Source organism: Denticeps clupeoides, chromosome 14 (genome assembly GCF_900700375.1).
Source record: "Denticeps clupeoides chromosome 14, fDenClu1.1, whole genome shotgun sequence".
NCBI classification, from domain to species: Eukaryota; Metazoa; Chordata; class Actinopteri; order Clupeiformes; family Denticipitidae; genus Denticeps; species Denticeps clupeoides.
The window spans coordinates 3,051,220-3,069,429 of NC_041720.1; the positions used below are offsets into that span (position 1 = coordinate 3,051,220).

General features: G+C 45.2%; 2 protein-coding genes across 6 annotated transcripts; both read left to right on the plus strand.

The window, feature by feature from the left end:
• Nucleotides 1–3,771: 3,771 nt before the first annotated feature.
• LOC114803282 (alpha-(1,3)-fucosyltransferase 9-like) lies at nucleotides 3,772–7,400 on the plus strand. Of its 5 annotated transcripts, none has more exons than XM_029002752.1 (3): nucleotides 3,772–3,845; nucleotides 4,901–4,953; nucleotides 5,596–7,400. In XM_029002752.1, exon 3 carries the CDS (start codon nucleotides 5,604–5,606, stop codon nucleotides 6,684–6,686), a length of 1,083 nt encoding a protein of 360 aa, XP_028858585.1. In that variant the 5' UTR covers nucleotides 3,772–3,845; nucleotides 4,901–4,953; nucleotides 5,596–5,603; the 3' UTR covers nucleotides 6,687–7,400. The 5 variants fall into 5 exon arrangements, with proteins under 5 accessions (XP_028858585.1, XP_028858586.1, XP_028858588.1 ...); XM_029002753.1 differs by lacking the exon at nucleotides 3,772–3,845 and adding an exon at nucleotides 4,034–4,053; XM_029002755.1 differs by lacking the exon at nucleotides 3,772–3,845 and adding an exon at nucleotides 4,075–4,243 and having other exon boundaries at nucleotides 5,553–7,400.
• Nucleotides 7,401–8,093: 693 nt separating this feature from the next.
• ufl1 (UFM1-specific ligase 1) lies at nucleotides 8,094–17,920 on the plus strand. The gene is made up of 19 exons (XM_029002951.1): nucleotides 8,094–8,312; nucleotides 9,209–9,354; nucleotides 9,450–9,478; nucleotides 10,988–11,085; nucleotides 11,204–11,318; nucleotides 11,782–11,912; nucleotides 12,032–12,090; nucleotides 12,156–12,302; nucleotides 12,918–13,093; nucleotides 13,254–13,433; nucleotides 13,641–13,764; nucleotides 14,023–14,148; nucleotides 14,257–14,377; nucleotides 14,451–14,617; nucleotides 14,953–15,083; nucleotides 15,159–15,239; nucleotides 15,316–15,401; nucleotides 16,484–16,664; nucleotides 17,384–17,920. Exons 1-19 carry the CDS (start codon nucleotides 8,236–8,238, stop codon nucleotides 17,585–17,587), a joined length of 2,379 nt encoding a protein of 792 aa, XP_028858784.1. The 5' UTR covers nucleotides 8,094–8,235; the 3' UTR covers nucleotides 17,588–17,920.
• The last annotated feature ends 290 nt before the right edge of the window (nucleotides 17,921–18,210 follow it).

Genomic DNA, 18,210 nt, shown 5'->3' on the forward strand with positions numbered 1-18,210 from the left:
ATAAGGTGCATTTTCTCTTGTTTCAGATTGTTCTGCATTCAGTTGCATTATATATTACCACTCCATGTGCAGCAAGGACCAGAGTGCAATATCTGTCAGACATCCAGTGCATGCCAGTACATATATTCTTATGTATTCTACTTTATCTTGTATACAGAAATATTTTTGCAATGAAGGGGACCGCGTCCGGTTTCATTCTTCGAATCCAATGACAATTCAAATTTAGACTCTAAAGTGAGGTGAAGTTCACCATACAAGATAGCTGTAGCTGCATTTGTTTCCAAGAGTCGAATTGAAGGCGAATGCACGAGGCGAAACCTGGATTTAATGGTGCATCCACATCTTCTTTATGCTGCCCACTGATTGTGGTTGGTTGCACACAGGAAAAGTCCTTGTTTGTGCTAGTGATCTAACACTGTGCCCTATTGTGACCCGGTGTCTTCTGTATATTAGCGCTGTGTGTTTAATATAATTCTGCATGTTAAATATTTCTAATTAATCACAGCTATTAATGTCTTCTTTTTGTCTGGATCCCATTTTACATGCAAGGGGTGACATTTTTCCCAAGACCTAAAGTTCCAGTGTATTGACTTTTTTAATGCAGCAGTGAATCTCCAAAATTTAATAATGTTTTTCAAAAAGGCCTTCACCCCCAACCAAGTACAGGCTCTATAAGAGAAGAAATTTCTTGATATTTCATTTTAAATATAGCATATATGAAGCTTTACCTTGTTTCCAGTTAAATGTTGTAAGTTGTGGAGATGCGCTAGTATTTTCTATGTAAGTCGGTTGGAATCTAGTCTTTCCGCAACCCGTCCTCCAGGCTGTGGTCGCTTCTGGCAACCCAGTCTGCACAGAAACCATCTCCTGGATTAAAGAACTTGCGAGGTGCTATCGGTCAACAATGCAACTGACTAATACATACTGTGTGTTAAAAGTCTGGGCCCCGGGGCGCCGTGGCACCGCAGAAAGCTGTTGCACAATGCAGCGGCGCCGTATTGATCTCCAGAGGCGGCGGTGCACCGTGAATTATTTAGCATGCAGCACCGGCCGCGGTTCACCAGCGCGGCTGCTGACTAATGCATGCTGTTGCTAGACGGATACAGCAGCCCTGACAAGGTTCCCGCTTCGCATTATACCCTCCAGCTGTTTTATAGGCCGGTAGAACTTTGGACAAATTTTTGACGCAGTCTCCGCCGACAGTTGCAGCATTGTCCATAATGCCTCAGAATAACAACAGCATATACATATAAATATATATATAAATACAACACACATATATAAATATTTGTAAATCAGGAGCACCTGACCCCTGACCCTTATAATAGGGGTGTCGGAAATTCATTTTGAGGTGCTCCACGTTTCTATCTTCCACACTTCAGAGTTCTTATGATGCTCAGGGTTTCATTTCATCCACTTCTGAGGTGATAGAGGAGGGGAATGAAAGAGTGCGAGTGAAAATGAAATGGCTCAGCCAGAGACGCGGCCTGCCACTGGGCACAGCAGGACGCGGGGGTTAATCAGAAAGCCGGCGAGCTCCATCATGATGGCACGACCCTTTCGGGTTTTAAAGAGCAGCTCTTTTCAACTGAGGCGCCTGTGCGCCTGGCCGAGTTCTGGTTATAGTGGCAACATTGAAATTGAACTGATTTTATTGTGTTTATTAAATTGTTTTTAGCTTTAATTTGACTGATCGTGGAACATACTGCTGCTGTGAAAGAGACTTTGGCCTTGCAGCTTTCATGCGGAGACATGCTTTAAAACAATCTATTTAACAAACTAGGACAAAGATTTTGTTATGCAATTATTAGGTTTGGTTACATCAAGTATTGTGATTTAGGCTTAGAGAAAATAGTCCATTAATAAAATTCATATTCTGATTATTTCAATATACAAATGAATTGCCTGTAACGTCATTGCACTCATTCCCTCGCATTCTTTTCTGCTGCAAGTGCACCGATCTGACACGACCAGCAGGTGGCGCCTCTCATCGATTCTAAATGTGCGGTCGACTGAAAAACGCTACCACGCCACATAATGGGCGTGCAGGTTTAGAAATTATTTTATTTGATAGTTTTATAGAGTCATTTGGGTGATTTATAGACACACCGTATGATAAATGGAGCGTTGGTGGACAGCGCCGTGTTGCGCATTTCGCGGTCTTTACTGACACCTACTGGCGGTCTGGCGCGTTGCAGCGTCTTCGCCAAAAGTCAAGCGCTTGAGAGTCGTTTAGTGAAAAAAAAAAATGAAATGGCCCACTTGAATCACAACTACTAACAAAGTAATGATTACATTCAAACTAATAATTGTTAAAATATTTATATAATTTTGTAGTTAAATCAATTGTAAAAATGTGCTAAAAAAAATTATTTTCATTGTACTGGGGCACTATAGCTTATATTTTTATTGCATAAACGGTGTGTTGTATATCAGACATTGCTCATGTTCAGCAACGGTGCAGGCTTGTTATGTGGTGCCGCCGATGTTGAGTGACATTTGTGTCATTCAGCACGTTTCTGCATTTTTAGGTGTATTTTTCAGCCATGTCAGAATGCAGTGCTCGGTGGCGCCAATGTCTTTATGGCACAAGCCCATCATGCAATGCTATAAAACAGCAAGGAAACAAACACGTTTCGTTTTCATTATACTGCAGTGCTATAATCACTGCCGGCATGCTGACGTTAGCTCCATTTATTTTCATTTTTTTTATAGTCCTAATAAAATACATAGGTTCAGTTTCACTGCGTCCGGTGTTTTATTTAAATGGCATGTAATATACACAGGAGACGAGGGGGAAGATGGTGCTGTTGCACACACACACACACACACACACAAACATACGCACACACAGCACATAACAGAAAATGAACAACATTTATTTATTATAATGAATATACCTCAATGGGCTCGGGAGTCTGCAAAAAAATGAAGATAAAAAACAGCAGCAAGGACCCGGTGGTCTGTCTAGGTCAGATGTCCATCGCAGCAAGTTACATTAATGCCATTTAGCACACGACCTTAAGCAGAGCGACTTACAGGGACACTCAGGGTTAAGTGTCCTGCTCAGGGACACAACGACAGTAGGTGGCCTTTGAACCTGGGACCTCTTATGCGATGTCTTTATACACAGAGCGACTGCATAGAAAAACGTATTTCTGATATTTAACGTGGATATGTTGTGAAGAATCTCAGTATTTTTGGTGTCTGGTGAAGACTTTCTGCCAACAGATGGAGACAAACGTCACATTTTGATTGGTGCTGATTCTGCTGATCCCCAGCTTCAGAAACCAGCTCCTGCCTGAAACCATCAAGTCAACACCAGCCTTTAAACTAGAGCATAAAAGCACCACCCAGTTTCAGAAAACCTGCAGGAGTCGCTGGGAGGCGATGAGCAGAATTTGGATCCGAGTTGTAAGGAACGTTCACCCATCATGCTACAGAATATGGAAAAAGTGGACATCAACTGGGCCTCCAAGACCACCATTATGGGCAGTGGTGGCCTAGCGGTTAAGGAAGCGGCCCCGCAATCAGAAGGTTGCCGGTTCGAATCCCGATCCACCACTGAGGTGCCACTGAGCAAAGCACCGTCCCCACACACTGCTCCCCGGGCGCCTGTCATGGCTGCTCACTGCTCACCAAGGGTGATGGGTTAAATGCAGAGGACACATTTCACTGTGTGCACCGTGTGCTGTGCTGCTATATTTTATTATACCATCAGACGCCATCTCCCTGCCAGCCAAAGCTCTTCTCATTCATGAGCAGGGTTCCTGCTGGCAGAGAGATCCCTGGCCGGAGATCCCTGACAATAAACCTCGTTCGAGGTTCATTTCCCGGCATGATCAGTAAGGAACCGGCGTAAATGAGGGGGGAAAATGAATATTCGATCGGCGTTGTCGTTACTTAATATTAATACGCGGGGTGCAGAATATGGTTTAAAGAACGAGAGCTGCGACCCTCGACCTATTAATAACCACCCCGCGTCACCACGGACGCAGATCGCGGTGCGTGGAGGAAAACCCGCGAACGGATCGAGGCGCTGCAGGATGATTGGTGCGTCGCGGCGGGTGTGAGTGTGTGTGTGTGTGTGTGTGTGTGTGTGTGTGTGAGAGAGAGAGAGAGGGGGGGGGAGACCCGCGGAGAGCTGGAAGGACGCGCGGGGTGTCGCGACAAGCCGGGACGAATGGAGTCTCGGAGCGCGACAACAGGCGACATGATGTATCGCGGTGCGGACGGGGGGACGGTGAGTGTTCCTGCTGCGCGACAGGCGTGTAAACCCTGACAGGGGACGGGGGTGAATTATGAACTCGTCGTTATTATTCGCTCGTTTTTATTGGTTTTGTTTTTTTATCGCACTCGGACCGTCACGCGGAGCGTCCGCCGCCGCAGCGCGTAACCTGCGCGCTCCCGCTAACCCTCGGGAGCGCGCACCGATATTACCGCAGCGCGCGCGGCCGGCGGGTCTGCGGCGACCCGTGTGTGGCGGGGTTCGACGGCCTCCGCATTACGTGATGAAGGCCACTCTTCCTCCTCGTCGCCGCGTGGGTTCATGTGGACGCAGTTGACGCCCACCGACCAATCATCTCCATTTCACGCACGTTTTAATGCTCCCTGGTCCAGAAGACCATCCATCATGTTCTCTCTCTCTCTCTCTCTCTCTCATAGTGTGTGTGTGTGTGTGTGTGTGTGTATGTATATATATACACACACACACACACATACACACACACACACACACACATATATATATATATATATATATATATATATATACACACACACATTATGTCCGATTATTACTACAAATAACGAATGATGTATACCTGCGTTCTCATGCCTGAAGGCCGCCCTCGCGCTTAAAGATCATTTCAAACACGATTATTCTTATTCTGTTTTAAAGGGAGGCCAAACCAATCGAAGCGGGGTCTCATTCTGAGGACCAAGGACCCGAAGGTGACAAAACCGCTGAACCGCGACCGCACTTCAATACCATTATTATTCAGTGGTATTCAATACCACTGGAATTAAAGCGATGATGAAGCATCAGGACAGCTACTTCCGCCACATGCATATTAATTGTCAGCAAGTTAACTCACGGACACACCAGGCGTCTCACGTAGCTCAGTGAAAACATCCCATAGTCTGGATTTGTGCATCACATTACGATACATTTATTATTGTGCGACACACATACACGCTAACATTCAAACGTCAGTTCAAAAGGTGAAAGGGGTTTGAATAGAAATAGAAATTGAATAGAATAGCCTAGCGTGTAACACACTCGCCTATGGACCAGAAGACCCAGGTTCAAACCCCACTTACTACCATCGTGTCCCTGAGCAAGACACTTAACCCTGAGTGTCTCCAGGGGGGGACTGTCCCTGTCACTACTGATTGTAAGTCGCTCTGGATAAGGGCGTCTGATAAATGGTGTAAATATGATGCACTAGATACTGTCCAGTTTCATTGCTTCTTTAATCTTTTATTTCTTTGTTATATTGAATGAAGTTTTTAAAGTGACTGACTAAGTGTTCCTCTGTGCATGTGTGCAGACATTTCCAGCCGCAGTCATTGTCCATTTCCTTCTCCTCACAGCACGAAGTATGCCATCAGCATCCTTCAACGCAACCCTGAGGCCACTTGTGATCGCCGTCCTCCTGCTGGGCTGCTTCGTGACGGTGTTCTTTATGTACTTCAAGCCACCGAATAACTGGCTTTCGGGCCCCATTGAGTCGGCGGCGTCGTCTCTCAAGGGCAAAAATCTGTCCGCGTTCAAGAAAGAGGCGAACCAGACCATCGTGCTGGTATGGCTGTGGCCGTTCGGCCAGACGTACGACCTGGACTCGTGCGGCGCCATGTTCAACATCGAGGGCTGCCACCTCACCGCCGACCGCGGCCTGTACAACCGGTCCAGCGGCGTGATCATTCACCACAGGGACATCAGCAAGGACCTGTCCAACCTCCCGCCGCTGCCGCGCCCGGCCTTCCAGAAGTGGGTGTGGATGAACCTGGAGTCGCCGTCCCACTCCCAGAAGATCTCCGGCATTGAGCGGCTGTTCAACCTGACCCTCAATTACCGGCAAGACGCCGACATCCAGGTGCCTTACGGGTCCGTCTTGCCCAAATTCCAGGAGGACGAGGAACTTACGCCGCCGAGCAAGACCAAGACGGTGTGCTGGATCGTGAGCAACTGGAACCCGGACCACGCCCGAGTGAAGTACTACAACGAGCTGTGCAAGCACATCGAGATACACACGTACGGACAGGCCTTCGGCGAGTACGTGGTCGACAAGGACTTCTTCCCCACCATCTCCAGCTGTAAATTCTACCTGGCGTTCGAGAACTCCATCCACAAGGACTACATCACCGAGAAGCTCTACAACCCGCTGTCCGTCTGGGCGGTGCCCGTCGCTCTCGGGCCGTCCAGGCAGAACTACGAGAACTTTGTGCCTGGAGACGCCTTCATACACGTGGACGACTTCCTGTCCCCGAAAGAGCTGGCCGAGCACCTGCTGTTCCTGGACCGAAACCAAGATGCCTATTTGAGGTACTTTGACTGGCGGAAGCAGTTGAAGGTGAAGATGTCCTATTTCTGGGCGGAGCACACGTGCCGGGCCTGCGACTACATCAAGAGCCACAGAGAGTACAAAGTGTGTAACAACCTGGACTCCTGGTTCTGGGACTGAGAGCCCGTCTCCCATTAATTGCCGTTAAAAAACAGCGAAACGGCCCGTCCAGGATTTCAACCGCTGACGCAAAACTCACCTTTCGGCTTCGTGCCAATAACTGCCAAACTTGACCAATATGTGTAATCTCTGGCGAGTTTGGCCAGTCGTAGCACTCGCCTCCTGGTTTCTCGTGGTGAACGTGCCAAACTAAATGTGTCCACGCGTTCTTGTGTATTTTAAATTATTTTTTAGCACATCTGCCAGTAACCTAAGGAGCCGTTTTAACTCTTAATAACTTTAAATAGAACGGTAGATGTTTTGTGGTGATGTCTGAAACCATTAATAACGCTGCTGGTTTATTCCCACTGAACTAGTGGCCTTTGCTTTTAATGACAAACGTCATTGTGTGGTTAGAACTAGCAATGTTTCTTCCGCTTCGATCCCCGCTTCACAGATCTTTTGATTATTGTGTCAAATGTACAGATACAGTGTCTTATTACAATTTATATTTTTATAGGTCATCGTCTACAGAGGTTCACGGCTCATTTTCAAAAGCCACAGTCGACCATTTTTTTGATACGTTGATGTGCTGTCCTGCAAAGAAGAGTAAATTATTTCTTCTAAAATACTAACCATCTCACTTGTCCACACAGGATGAAATACACGCGTTGTTTTCATAAAAAAAAAAAAGATTTAAATTATGTTTCCCAATAAAATGTGTATGTTCAAAAAATGGATGTTCGTCACACAGCATGATTATTGTTTAAAATGTAAAGTTTTTTACTTTTTTTTACATTAAAATGTAAAGTGGACTATTAACGACCGTTGTGTTTAGGACTTTACGTGCAGAACTTAAATTCATCACTTGGTCAGTCATCTTCCATGCACGGAAAATCCACACTTACTGCTAAGTGTACTTATTGGCGAGTGGAGCCACATCGGTCACCTCCAGTGCGCAGCGGTTAAGGAAGCGGGCCCGTAATCAGAAGGTTGCCGGTTCGAATCCCGATCCGCCAAGGTGCCACTGAGCAAAGCACCGTCCCCACACACTGTTACCCGGAGCCTGCTGCCCACTGCTCACTAAGGGTGGTGGGTTAAATGCAGATGGCACATTTCACTGTGTGCACCATGTGCTGTGCTGCTGTGTATCACATGTGACAATCACTTCACTTTAAACAATGGCAATCACTGCCCTTTCACTTCCATCCCACGACTAGTCAGTAGCTAGAGCTAATTTGCATGGAAGTGGGCGTGGTTTCAGACGATTTTAGTCGCAGACTAAACATTTGCAAATTAATATTTTTTGTATACTTATTGTCCAGGTATCACTTATTGATAGGTTACAAGAGCTACGCATTAAGTTGAATTTTAAAAACGCGTTTTTCATAGAGGGTTTCGTGAGCGCGTCGGCTTGCCGTAGTTGGCTTCCTCCTGGGCTGACGTGGGTCTCCGTGCCTGTTATCGGCGCAGAGGAAGCGGCGTCCCCTCTCTGCCGTGGAACCTGCAGAATTTTCGAGCGGCCGGTCGTGAAGTCTGGGAACCGCCTCGGGCGAAGTCGGCTGCCGACATGGACGCGGGCTGGGAAGAGATACGGCGCCTGGCCGCCGATTTCCAGAGAGCCCAGTTCGCCGACACGGTGCAGAGGTTAGCGGCGTCGCATTTTTTTTTTAACACAATAAAGTTATTGTGGTGGGAAAGACGCAGGATTCGCGGCAGCTTCCTGCTGCCTCCAGGATTTAACATTTAATCAGTTTTACCTCAGTATCCGGGACTATACTTCAGATGTCCAGAAAGGCTTTAAAACTGGTCAAAAATAACATAGTTAATTATATCTGACTATTCAGAGCTCACATTTAAGATATATGCCATTGAATTGTGACTAGTTATATCGTACTTTGAGACATCTAAAAAGATAAATACGTTGTCATTTACATGAGATCTTGAAGTGGAATTCTGACTAGTCGCAATTCCTCTTTAGATACCTACTATTACGATTCTAACTAGTTACAATTTCTTTATAGATAACTGCTATTAGAATTCCGACTAGTCGCAATTCCTTTATAGATATCTGCTATTAGAATTCCAAATAGTCACATTTCTTTTGTAGATATCTGCTATTAGAATTCCGAATAGTCACAATTCTTTTGTAGATATCTGCTATTAGAATTCCAAAAAGTCGCAATTCTTTTGTAGATACCTGCTATTAGAATTCCGACTAGTCGCAATTCCTTTATAGATATCTGCTAGTAGAATTCCGACTAGTGTCAGTTCCTTTATAGATATCTGTTATTAGAATTCTGAATAGTCGCAATTTCTTTATAGATATCTGCTATTAGAATTCCGACTAGTCAACATAGTTTGAGATGTGTGGAATTCACATTTCGGATTCTTTCGAAACTTTAAAATAGTTTTCCCATTCAAGTTAACGTGACATTCTGACTACATTTTGACTAGATATTTAAAACGACGTGTTTGACTAGCCGGAAGTTTTTTTTAAATCCTGCCCACCTCTTAAAAGTTCAATCCGCTTGCCACACCAGGCTGTCCGAGAGGAACTGCATCGAGATCGTCGCCAAGCTGGTGGCGGAGAAGAAGGTGGACGTGGTGCACACGCTGGACGGGAAGGAGTATGTGACGCCCGGCCAGATCTGCAGGGAGATCCGGGACGAGCTGTACGTGCACGGAGGTCGGTTCCTCGTCGTCGCATGGACGTTGTTCCACGACACTCAATTTTACGATGAGGAAACATTTAAGTTTTTTCTTTTTTATCTATTTTTTTAGGTCGTATCAACATTGTGGACCTGCAGAAGGTATGTGGGCTTATAACTGAAACATGTGAAATTGTTTGGGGTCACTGATGATCAAGAATAATGAAGTTGTCATGTCACGTGAATGGCGGCTCTGTGGTCCTTCTGTATCGTCCTGATTGCATCTCGACAGACAAAGTTCCAACCCTTCCAGTTCATCGGCGATAAACTGACGCCAGTTCCTCATTCAGCAGGTTCTCACGTGGTGTCTTACAATCTCGTAATTAATGACTTAGCCCCCAAACATTGAAGATTTATCTGATGTGGTTTCTGAATTAATATGGGTCGGCTTCCCCTTCATGCATTAAGCTTAGTCCTAGACTAAGACGTTTTTTTTAATGGAGAACTTTACTTCCATGGAGAATTTCTCTCTTAGTGTTGGTCTAGACTTAATCAATGGGAAACTTTCTAAGCAAGTCTCTCTCTCTCTCTCTCTCTCTCTCTCTCTCTCTCTCTCTCTCTCTCTCTCTCTCTCTCTCTCTCTCTCTCTCTCTCTCTCTCTCTCTGTCTCTCTCTCTCTCTCTCTCTCTCTCTCGGTAATTTTTGGTTGCCTATTGTTAACTGCTGTGTAGACCAGGGGTCGGCAACTTCATCCTTACACTCCGCCTCCCTTTGTCTTTGGAAAATAGATTAGCTGCTTTTTATTTTATTGTAGTTTGAAATTGCTTCGTTTTGTATATGCGTATAAACCCTCCAGCCCCACCAGAGCTGTTAATCGGTTCGTTCAATTAGTCACATTTCAAAATGTGACTCCTCTTGAAGTGAGTAAACAGTTGTTTGTAATATTTAGTGTTTAATGATTTGCATATCTTGACTTTAAGTTTATAAGTAAGCTGTTAAGTTGGGTGACCAGATCTCTTCTTTACCCCCGAATGCGTCCTGCCGGGTTTTTAGACTCGTCTGGGTGATTAAACATTTGTCGCTTCATCTGCGTTTACATGCATGTTCGTGCTTTTATTTATTTATTTATTTATTTAAATGCCGCTCTGGCAGCATTCACCCATCTGAACATCCGTCGCAATCTTTACAAACCACCCCCAATTATTTTCTTCGCATGAAAACAATTTCACAAGCAACACACTTATATAAATAGCTTAAAAGTAAAAATAATGCATTCACTGTTATCTTCATTTTACATGTAAACATTGGTGTTTTCTCCAAAAACCGGGTCTATATGGCTCTTGAAGTGTTAAAGTGTGAAAGTGAAGTGTTTGTCACATGTGATACACAGCAGCACAGCACACGGTGCACACAGTGAAATTTGTCCTCTGCAATTAACCCATCACCCTGAGTGAGCAGTGGGCAGCCATGACAGGCGCCCGGGGAGCAGTGTGTGGGAACGGTGTTTTGCTCAGTGGCACCTTGGCGGATCGGGATTCGAACCGGCAACCTTCTGATTACAAGGCCACTTCCTTAACCTATAGGCCACCACTGCCCCACTTGCCGACCCCTGACCTTGACTCATATAGTACAGAGTGATTCTTATTGATTGTGCTTCATTCTTACATTCAGATCATCAACGTCGACTTGGTCCATATAGAAGCGAGAGCGAATGAAATTGCTCGATCGGACCGAGCCACTCAGTTGGTTCTGGGTCAGCTGATTGATGAGTAAGCCACATTAATAAAAATGGTCTGCAACCTGTATGCAAATCTGTTTTTTATTTTTATAACATGTCAGATAAATGTGCAAAGTTAATACTTCTCTGTGTCTGTTTTCACTGTGAAGGAAGTATCTTAATGGGCTTGCCGAAGAGGTGAACGATAAACTGCAGGAGGCCGGCCAAGTTAACATCGCTGAAGTTTGCAAAAATTATGACCTGCCGGGAGACTTTCTCACTCAGGTTAGTTTAGGAGCCATGCACGGGTCAGCGATGAAACGACATGCAGTGCGATGTAATGCAGATCATCTCGAAGACAGCTGAACAGATGTGGAATATCTGGAGAAGGGGGGGAAAGATATGAATAATGATTTTAACAAAAAACAAAAAGTTGGTTCCAATAAGGATTAAAAAAATAAATAAATAAATGTTATCAAATTTGGGTGCCAAAATGTGAATATTTAAAAAAAAAAATTTTTTTGGAGTAAATAAATTATGATAAAATACTCTATGCTCAAAACTAGATGTTTTTTTGTCTGCTTTATAAAATTGGCAAATTGTTACTACCATATGGTTCTCACCTCTCAGTTTTATTAAAGGGAAACATGATCTAGAAATAATGTTTATGTGGTGTTTTGTTCATTAATGATATTCTTTGCGTTTTTTTCCCTGTACGTCTGACTGCATTGTCCCCCTCGTCTGGCAGGAGCTGTCCAGCCGCCTTGGAAAGGTCATCCAGGGCCAGATGGACCAGTACGACAGGGGGGTGATTTTCACCGAAGCGTTTCTGTCCCGGCACAAAGCGCGCATACGAGGTCTCTTCAGCGCCGTGACTCGGTACGCTCCAGTTCCTCTGGTGACCTTCTTTCCCACCATCCCTGCAGCTATGCTCGCCTCACAACCCTAATGGGATTTTTGGCTCGCCTCTTATTTACTTGTTTATTTTGTGTGTTCAGGCCGACGCCCGTCAGCAGCCTCATCGGCCTGCATGGGTTTCAGGAACACCTTCTGTACTGTAAGTTGCTTTTATAAAACCGAAGTGGTCGTTTCTGCGTCAGAGCGCGAATTATTTTTCCTCAGCCGTCCTGGAGGAGTTGGTGAACGGCGGCCGTCTGAAAGGCACGGTGGTGGGCGGCCGGCAGGACAAGGCGATTTATATTCCCGACATCTACTCCAGGACGCAGAGTAACTGGGTCGACTCCTTCCTCAGGCAGAACGGATACCTGGGTAAGAGGGGGTCCCTCGAAAAAATACGCTGTTCTAATCGCGCCGTCCTGCACGACTCCAGTTTTCTTTTTCTTTTTTTAAATAAATAAATAAAATAAAAAAAAGTGAAGTGATTGTCACTTGTGATACACAGCAGCACAGCACACGGTGCACACAGTGAAATTTGTCCTCTGCATTTAACCCTGAGTCAGCAGTGGGAAGCCATGACAGGCGCCCGGGGAGCAGTGTGTGGGGACGGTTCTTTGGGATCGGGATTCGAACCGGCAACCTTCTGATTACCGGGTGCTTCCTTAACCGCTAAGCCACCACTGCCCCCTTTTCTGGTCACACTGTGAGGAATAACAGACATTGGCCAGTAGGTGGCAGGGTTTTGTCTTTTAAACCAAAACGTGACGTGGGTGTTTAATGTAAATGTCAGAATACGCGTAAAATAATCTGCATTGGATCGTGCTGGTCCCAAAAATAGACATAAAAATACCAAAGCTTTATTTCCCCTCTGTCAACTCTCAGATTTAACACAGACATCTGATAAGCCGATTCCACACCCATTCCTCACTAACTTTGCACGTTCATGTCGTTTGCTGCCGTGTGAAATCTCTGGTTTTGCTTTTTCAGAATTTGAAGCCCTGACCCGGCTGGGCATCCCCGATCCCGTAAGTTACATCAAAAGACGGTTCAAGTCCAACAAGCTGCTCTTCCTCCGCACGGCCTGCGTGGGTCAGGCCATCGTGGACCAGGTAGAGGCATCGGTGGAGGAGGTGGTGAGCTCCGCCACGTGGGCCGATGTGCAGGTGAAGCTTTTGCTCTCCCGGGTTAACTGTATTACACACGAACAGCCCAGCTGTTAACTAATTTAATACAATTTATGTTGAACGTTAATAATAATAATAATAATGATGCTGCAGTCGGGGCATGTTAATTAGTAATGAAACTGTCCCCCACGTCCCCCAGCCAATCTTACCCAGCTGCCTGAGCACCGAGGACATCGGCATCCTGATTAACCAGGTCATGAGGACCACCAACGTGCAGTCGGTCGCCAGGGTGCTGTGTGACGCGGTGGTGGTCAGCGAGAAGTTCGTCAGCAACTGCCTGGCTCTGTTCGAGGAGACCATGCAGCTGAGGGCTCAGAAGGTGAAGGTTTTTTTTTTTTTTTTTATATTATAAACCTTCTATAATGTCCAAATGATCACTCGCTCTACTGATACTCGACATATAGGGGCCGTGCCCAGTTTCCCAGATTTTGCACATGGTTTTTGAAGTATGAACAGTCCCTGCGATCAGATATTTCGCTGAAGTGGCTTTGGGAGCGTTCCCTTGAAGCTGGCGCGTTTTTATCAGGAGATCAAGAACAATCCGGTGTTCCTGATCAGCGAAGACGATGCGAAGCAAGCCGCCGCCTTGCCCGAGAACACGAGCGCGTCCAGGAAGGACAAGAGAGAGGAACGGAGGAAGAAGGCTTCAGGTGAGCGTTCTGAATGTTCATTTCATCACTACCCTGCCATCCGGTCCAATTTAGTTGGAACCACATCCTGCTACACGCTGGGCCAGCGCAGCATCCATAGCCACTACCCAGTGATGTTCTCTTTAAACATGAATATTTACCTTCCTTTTTACTTTATACCTTGAATATCAATATGTGTGTTGTACAGTTATGACTGTGCGCATGGCGAATAAAGATCTTGAGACGCCATGATCGGTGTTCCTCTCGTTTCCTCTCCAGAGGGGGGTGGCAGCGTCAAAGGAGGTGGACTGGGTAACGCCAGAGAGATAAGAATCCGCAAAACCAAGAAGAAGGGCGGCCGGAGGGACGAGGACAGTGACGAGGACGCTGCATCCACCGCACAAGGTGCACCCGCTCGCCGTCTGTGCTTACCAGAATAAACTGGTTTTTACGGCAGGAAACTGGAAAGCTCACCTGTTGTGGTAAACGCTCGCCTGTCCTCTTCTACGAAAGGCCGCAGTAAACAGGCGGAGATCCCCTTCCTGGCCGTCGACGAGGTCGTGGCCGCCTTGGAGCAGAAGGTGTGCGACTGTCCAGAGGACGTCCTGTCCGAACTGGCCGAGCAGTTAATGAGGTGAGGAAACTCACAACATCAAAAAAAAGCCGACAACCTGGTATTACATCGCTCCGCCCGCCCCACCCGTCAGGCCGCTGACCAAGGCGTACCAGGAAGTGGTGCGCAGCGCCTTCCTCAGCTCCAGCGCCTCCAGTTCGGGGAGCAAACGGAAGCAGAACGTGAAGGATCTTCAGGAGGAGATAACCAACCTGTACAACAACATCAGGCTCTTTGAGAAAGGCACTAAACTCTTCTCAGGTATCTATTTCACAGATCTGTACTCTTCTTTTTTCATCTTTACTGTTATAATTGTAGAATTACATATTATTTTACAACTACAGATGTATAGTTATACAGATCTGTTCAGATCTAAGGATCTACATCTACATTTATAGATTTATGACCCATTCAATATGTTAGCTGTTATTGAAACATCCATTCTGTCTATATTATAGATCTATAGTTATAGACATGAGCCATTTAAATGTTTACCATGTAGTTATTGTAGATCTGTTACATTACAGACACAGTCCATTATTGTTATTTATTATTATGGACCAATACATGTAGATGTTTCACTGGTTCATTTTCAGATGAAACCCAAGCCAACATCGCCAAGCACGTGCTGAAGACGGTGTGCACAGACGTGACCAACAGCCTGGTGACCTTTGCGGCGTCTGACAGCATGATATCCGCCGACTGTTTGGGGTCCCTCACCAGCGAGGTCGGCTCACGCTTGCATTTCTGTGCGCGTTTGTTCCCGTGCGAAACAAATTTTACAAGCCGCATTTCCCATCAGGTCAGAGTGAAGATTTTGGAAAAGCTCCCGGACGAAACCCGGACCCCCCTCATGAAGCTTCACAATTCTCTGAATGGGAAGGTAAATCGCGTGCGATGTCCAGGTCTGCGCATCACTAAATCACTGCGGTAAGACTGCATGTCCTTCGCCTCTCCAGAGCATCGAGGAGTTCACGGGCAACTTGGAAACCTCTGCCGAAGTCTGTGGCCTCCTGCTGAAGAAAGGAGACAAGAAAAGAGAAAGGTACAAGAACTAAAATCACCATATGCTCTGACTTATTCTACACGCACTTTTAGACGTTCATCAGAAATCTTGAGACAATGAATTATTATCGACCCTCCCTGAGCATGATTGGTAATCATTGAATGCATTTATTTAAATATCGTTCCACCTTGTTACTATTGTCGTTTTCGTCTACGAAATCTTTGACTAAATACCTTTTTGGGAAGACATGGACGAGGCGGGACACAAATGCTGTTCGTGTGACTAACGAAACATGATAAAGCGATCTTTGCACTTTCTTTACAGTGAAGTGGAAAAGAAAAAAATGTGCGCTTTTTAATAATCACGGAACAAATCAGAACGTCTTCCGTGTTTGTTTTTTTTCCGTCCCCACCGTCCCCTCACCTAACCTTGTTTTAAATATGAAGTTGTTTTGACCGTTTTTGTCTGTTCTACTTGGTACTTGTACTAAATTGATGGGATTTAATAGCATTTCGTTATTTCGTAAAAAAAAAGGTGACTGACATGTAATTTGTTCCATTTACTGAAACTTGACTAAAATAGTCATGGATAATTCTGACTAAAATAGGACTGAAATGCTCAGACTTTTAGTCGACTGAAACTTAACTAGACTACATTTACATTTACAGCATTTACCAGACGCCCTTATCCAGAGCGACTTACAATCAGTATTACAGGGACAGTCCCCCCCTGGAGCAATTTAGGGTTAAGTGTCTTGCTCAGGGACACAGTGGTGGTTAGTGGGATACGAACCCGGGTCTTCTGGTTCATAGGCGAGTGTGTTACCCACTAGGCTACTACCACCCTAGACTAATACGAGTCTGGACGTAACTAAGACTGAAATGACAGCTTGACGCAAACACCAGACCCTAAAATGCAGACAGGCTGCCAAAAACTCCACTTTCTTCCTGGTCATGTGCCCTGACTCGTTGCTTAGGGAACATTAGGCAACGTTTATTTGCTGTGGCCACCATAAATAATTATTAGACTGTAGACTGTAATTGGTGGTATTATAGTGGTTCTGTACCATGTGACTTAGGCGATGGCTCATCTCATATTCAGTTTTTTGTGGCTTCTCCCAGACAGGCACTGTTTCAGCACCGGCAGGCCCTGACTGAGCAGCTAAAGCTGACCGAGGACCCCGCCCTGGTGCTCCACCTGACCAGCGTGCTGCTGTTCCAGGCCGCCACGCACTGCATGCTGCACGCACCGGGCCGCTGCGTGCCCCAGGTCATCGGCAGTCTGGTGGGGAAAATCTCGGAGGTAGCGCAGCCTCGGCTTACTCATCCGTTTCATCTGAAATGTCCTCGTGTTTTCTTCGTTTGTGCATCACTACAATATTCTGACAGCAGTTATATCTGGTTATAGTTGCTTAAACCACCTTTTATGTAACATGGTGGACAAGATATGGAAAATGATGAGCATAAAGAACTATGCCAGTTGTAAACTGGTCTAAAGTAAAAACAAACAGCTGTTTATTGAGCTAACTTAATTGCATTAATATTAGTATCCTTATTTTATTTTTAAAAAATGTACAAAATAAAATGTGTGTATGTGTGTGTGTGTGTGTGTGTGTGTGAAATATATATATATATATAAATGTCAATCATTGTTTTATACTAATACTGAAATAAAGCATTGAAACTTATTTTAAATATAATACTAATATTCATTCTTTATTAGTATTAATAATAGTTTCCTTTATTTTGCACCCATTTAAAATAATTATATAAGAAATAAATGTTGTGTTGTTGTTGTTGATGTGAATGAGATCACTTTTTATGGTATTAGGTATTAGCAGTTGTTTATTTATGACATCAGAACTGGTGTAAAAATTGAAGTGTGATTACAGCCTCTACATTGAAATTGGTGGCCTTATGAAAATATGCATATTTAATTTCCATTACATATTGCTGCCAACCTGTTATACAGGGTCTGTATTCTGACCAGATGATGATGTTGGTGATGATGTGCTCGTGCAGGAACAACACCGACTGCTCTCGCGCTACCAGGCTCTAGTGGTGAAGCAGCTGGTGGGCCAGAGCCAGGCGAAGAAGGCCGGAGAGGCCGAAGACCCCGCCGACGGAGAGGAGGTGGAGGCCGTCCAGAGGGAGCTGCACACGCTGACCGCCGAGGTGAAGGACCTTGTCCTTTCACAGAAGAAACACTCAGTGACCGAAGAGTGAAATATAGAGTTTACCACTGAGAAAACCCACCCTGATCCTTCAGATAGCGCTGAGAAAATAGTTTGAAAATGTCTGAATGCAAGCGTCTAATGGATGTTGAAAGTCCTCAGCGAGGTCACGCATCGGTTCGGCATTATGTGTACGTACGCCCGTATACGTCCACTGCAACTGCTTAGGGGAAAAATAATAATAAATCTTGGTTCAGCGGGGCTTTTTAACAATATTGCAATTTTTCTGTAGTGCAAAATACACAAAATTCAAACTGTTAATTGTGTAAACATTAATATTTAAAACTGCTTTGGCGATTAATAATAAAAGACGTTATATTTGTAATTCAGGATTTAATGCCAGTAACATCTTGATGTGTTGAGTTTGTGTGTGTGATCTAGCAGAGATAGAATGTCTGTCAGCGTTCTGCTGCTCTGGTTTCTGAGGTTCTTCATTCAGTAGGAACTGATTAGACATGGCCGAGGAGATATGAGTAGATTGTCCTCTCGTAAAATGATTATCACCAGATGGATCAACTCCACATTCCTTCTGCCACCGTGACCGGGCCTGTTTCACTGCTGAGCCGTTGCCCGTGACTCCGGGGTTGAATTTGGTAGATTTTGTTGGTCGAATTC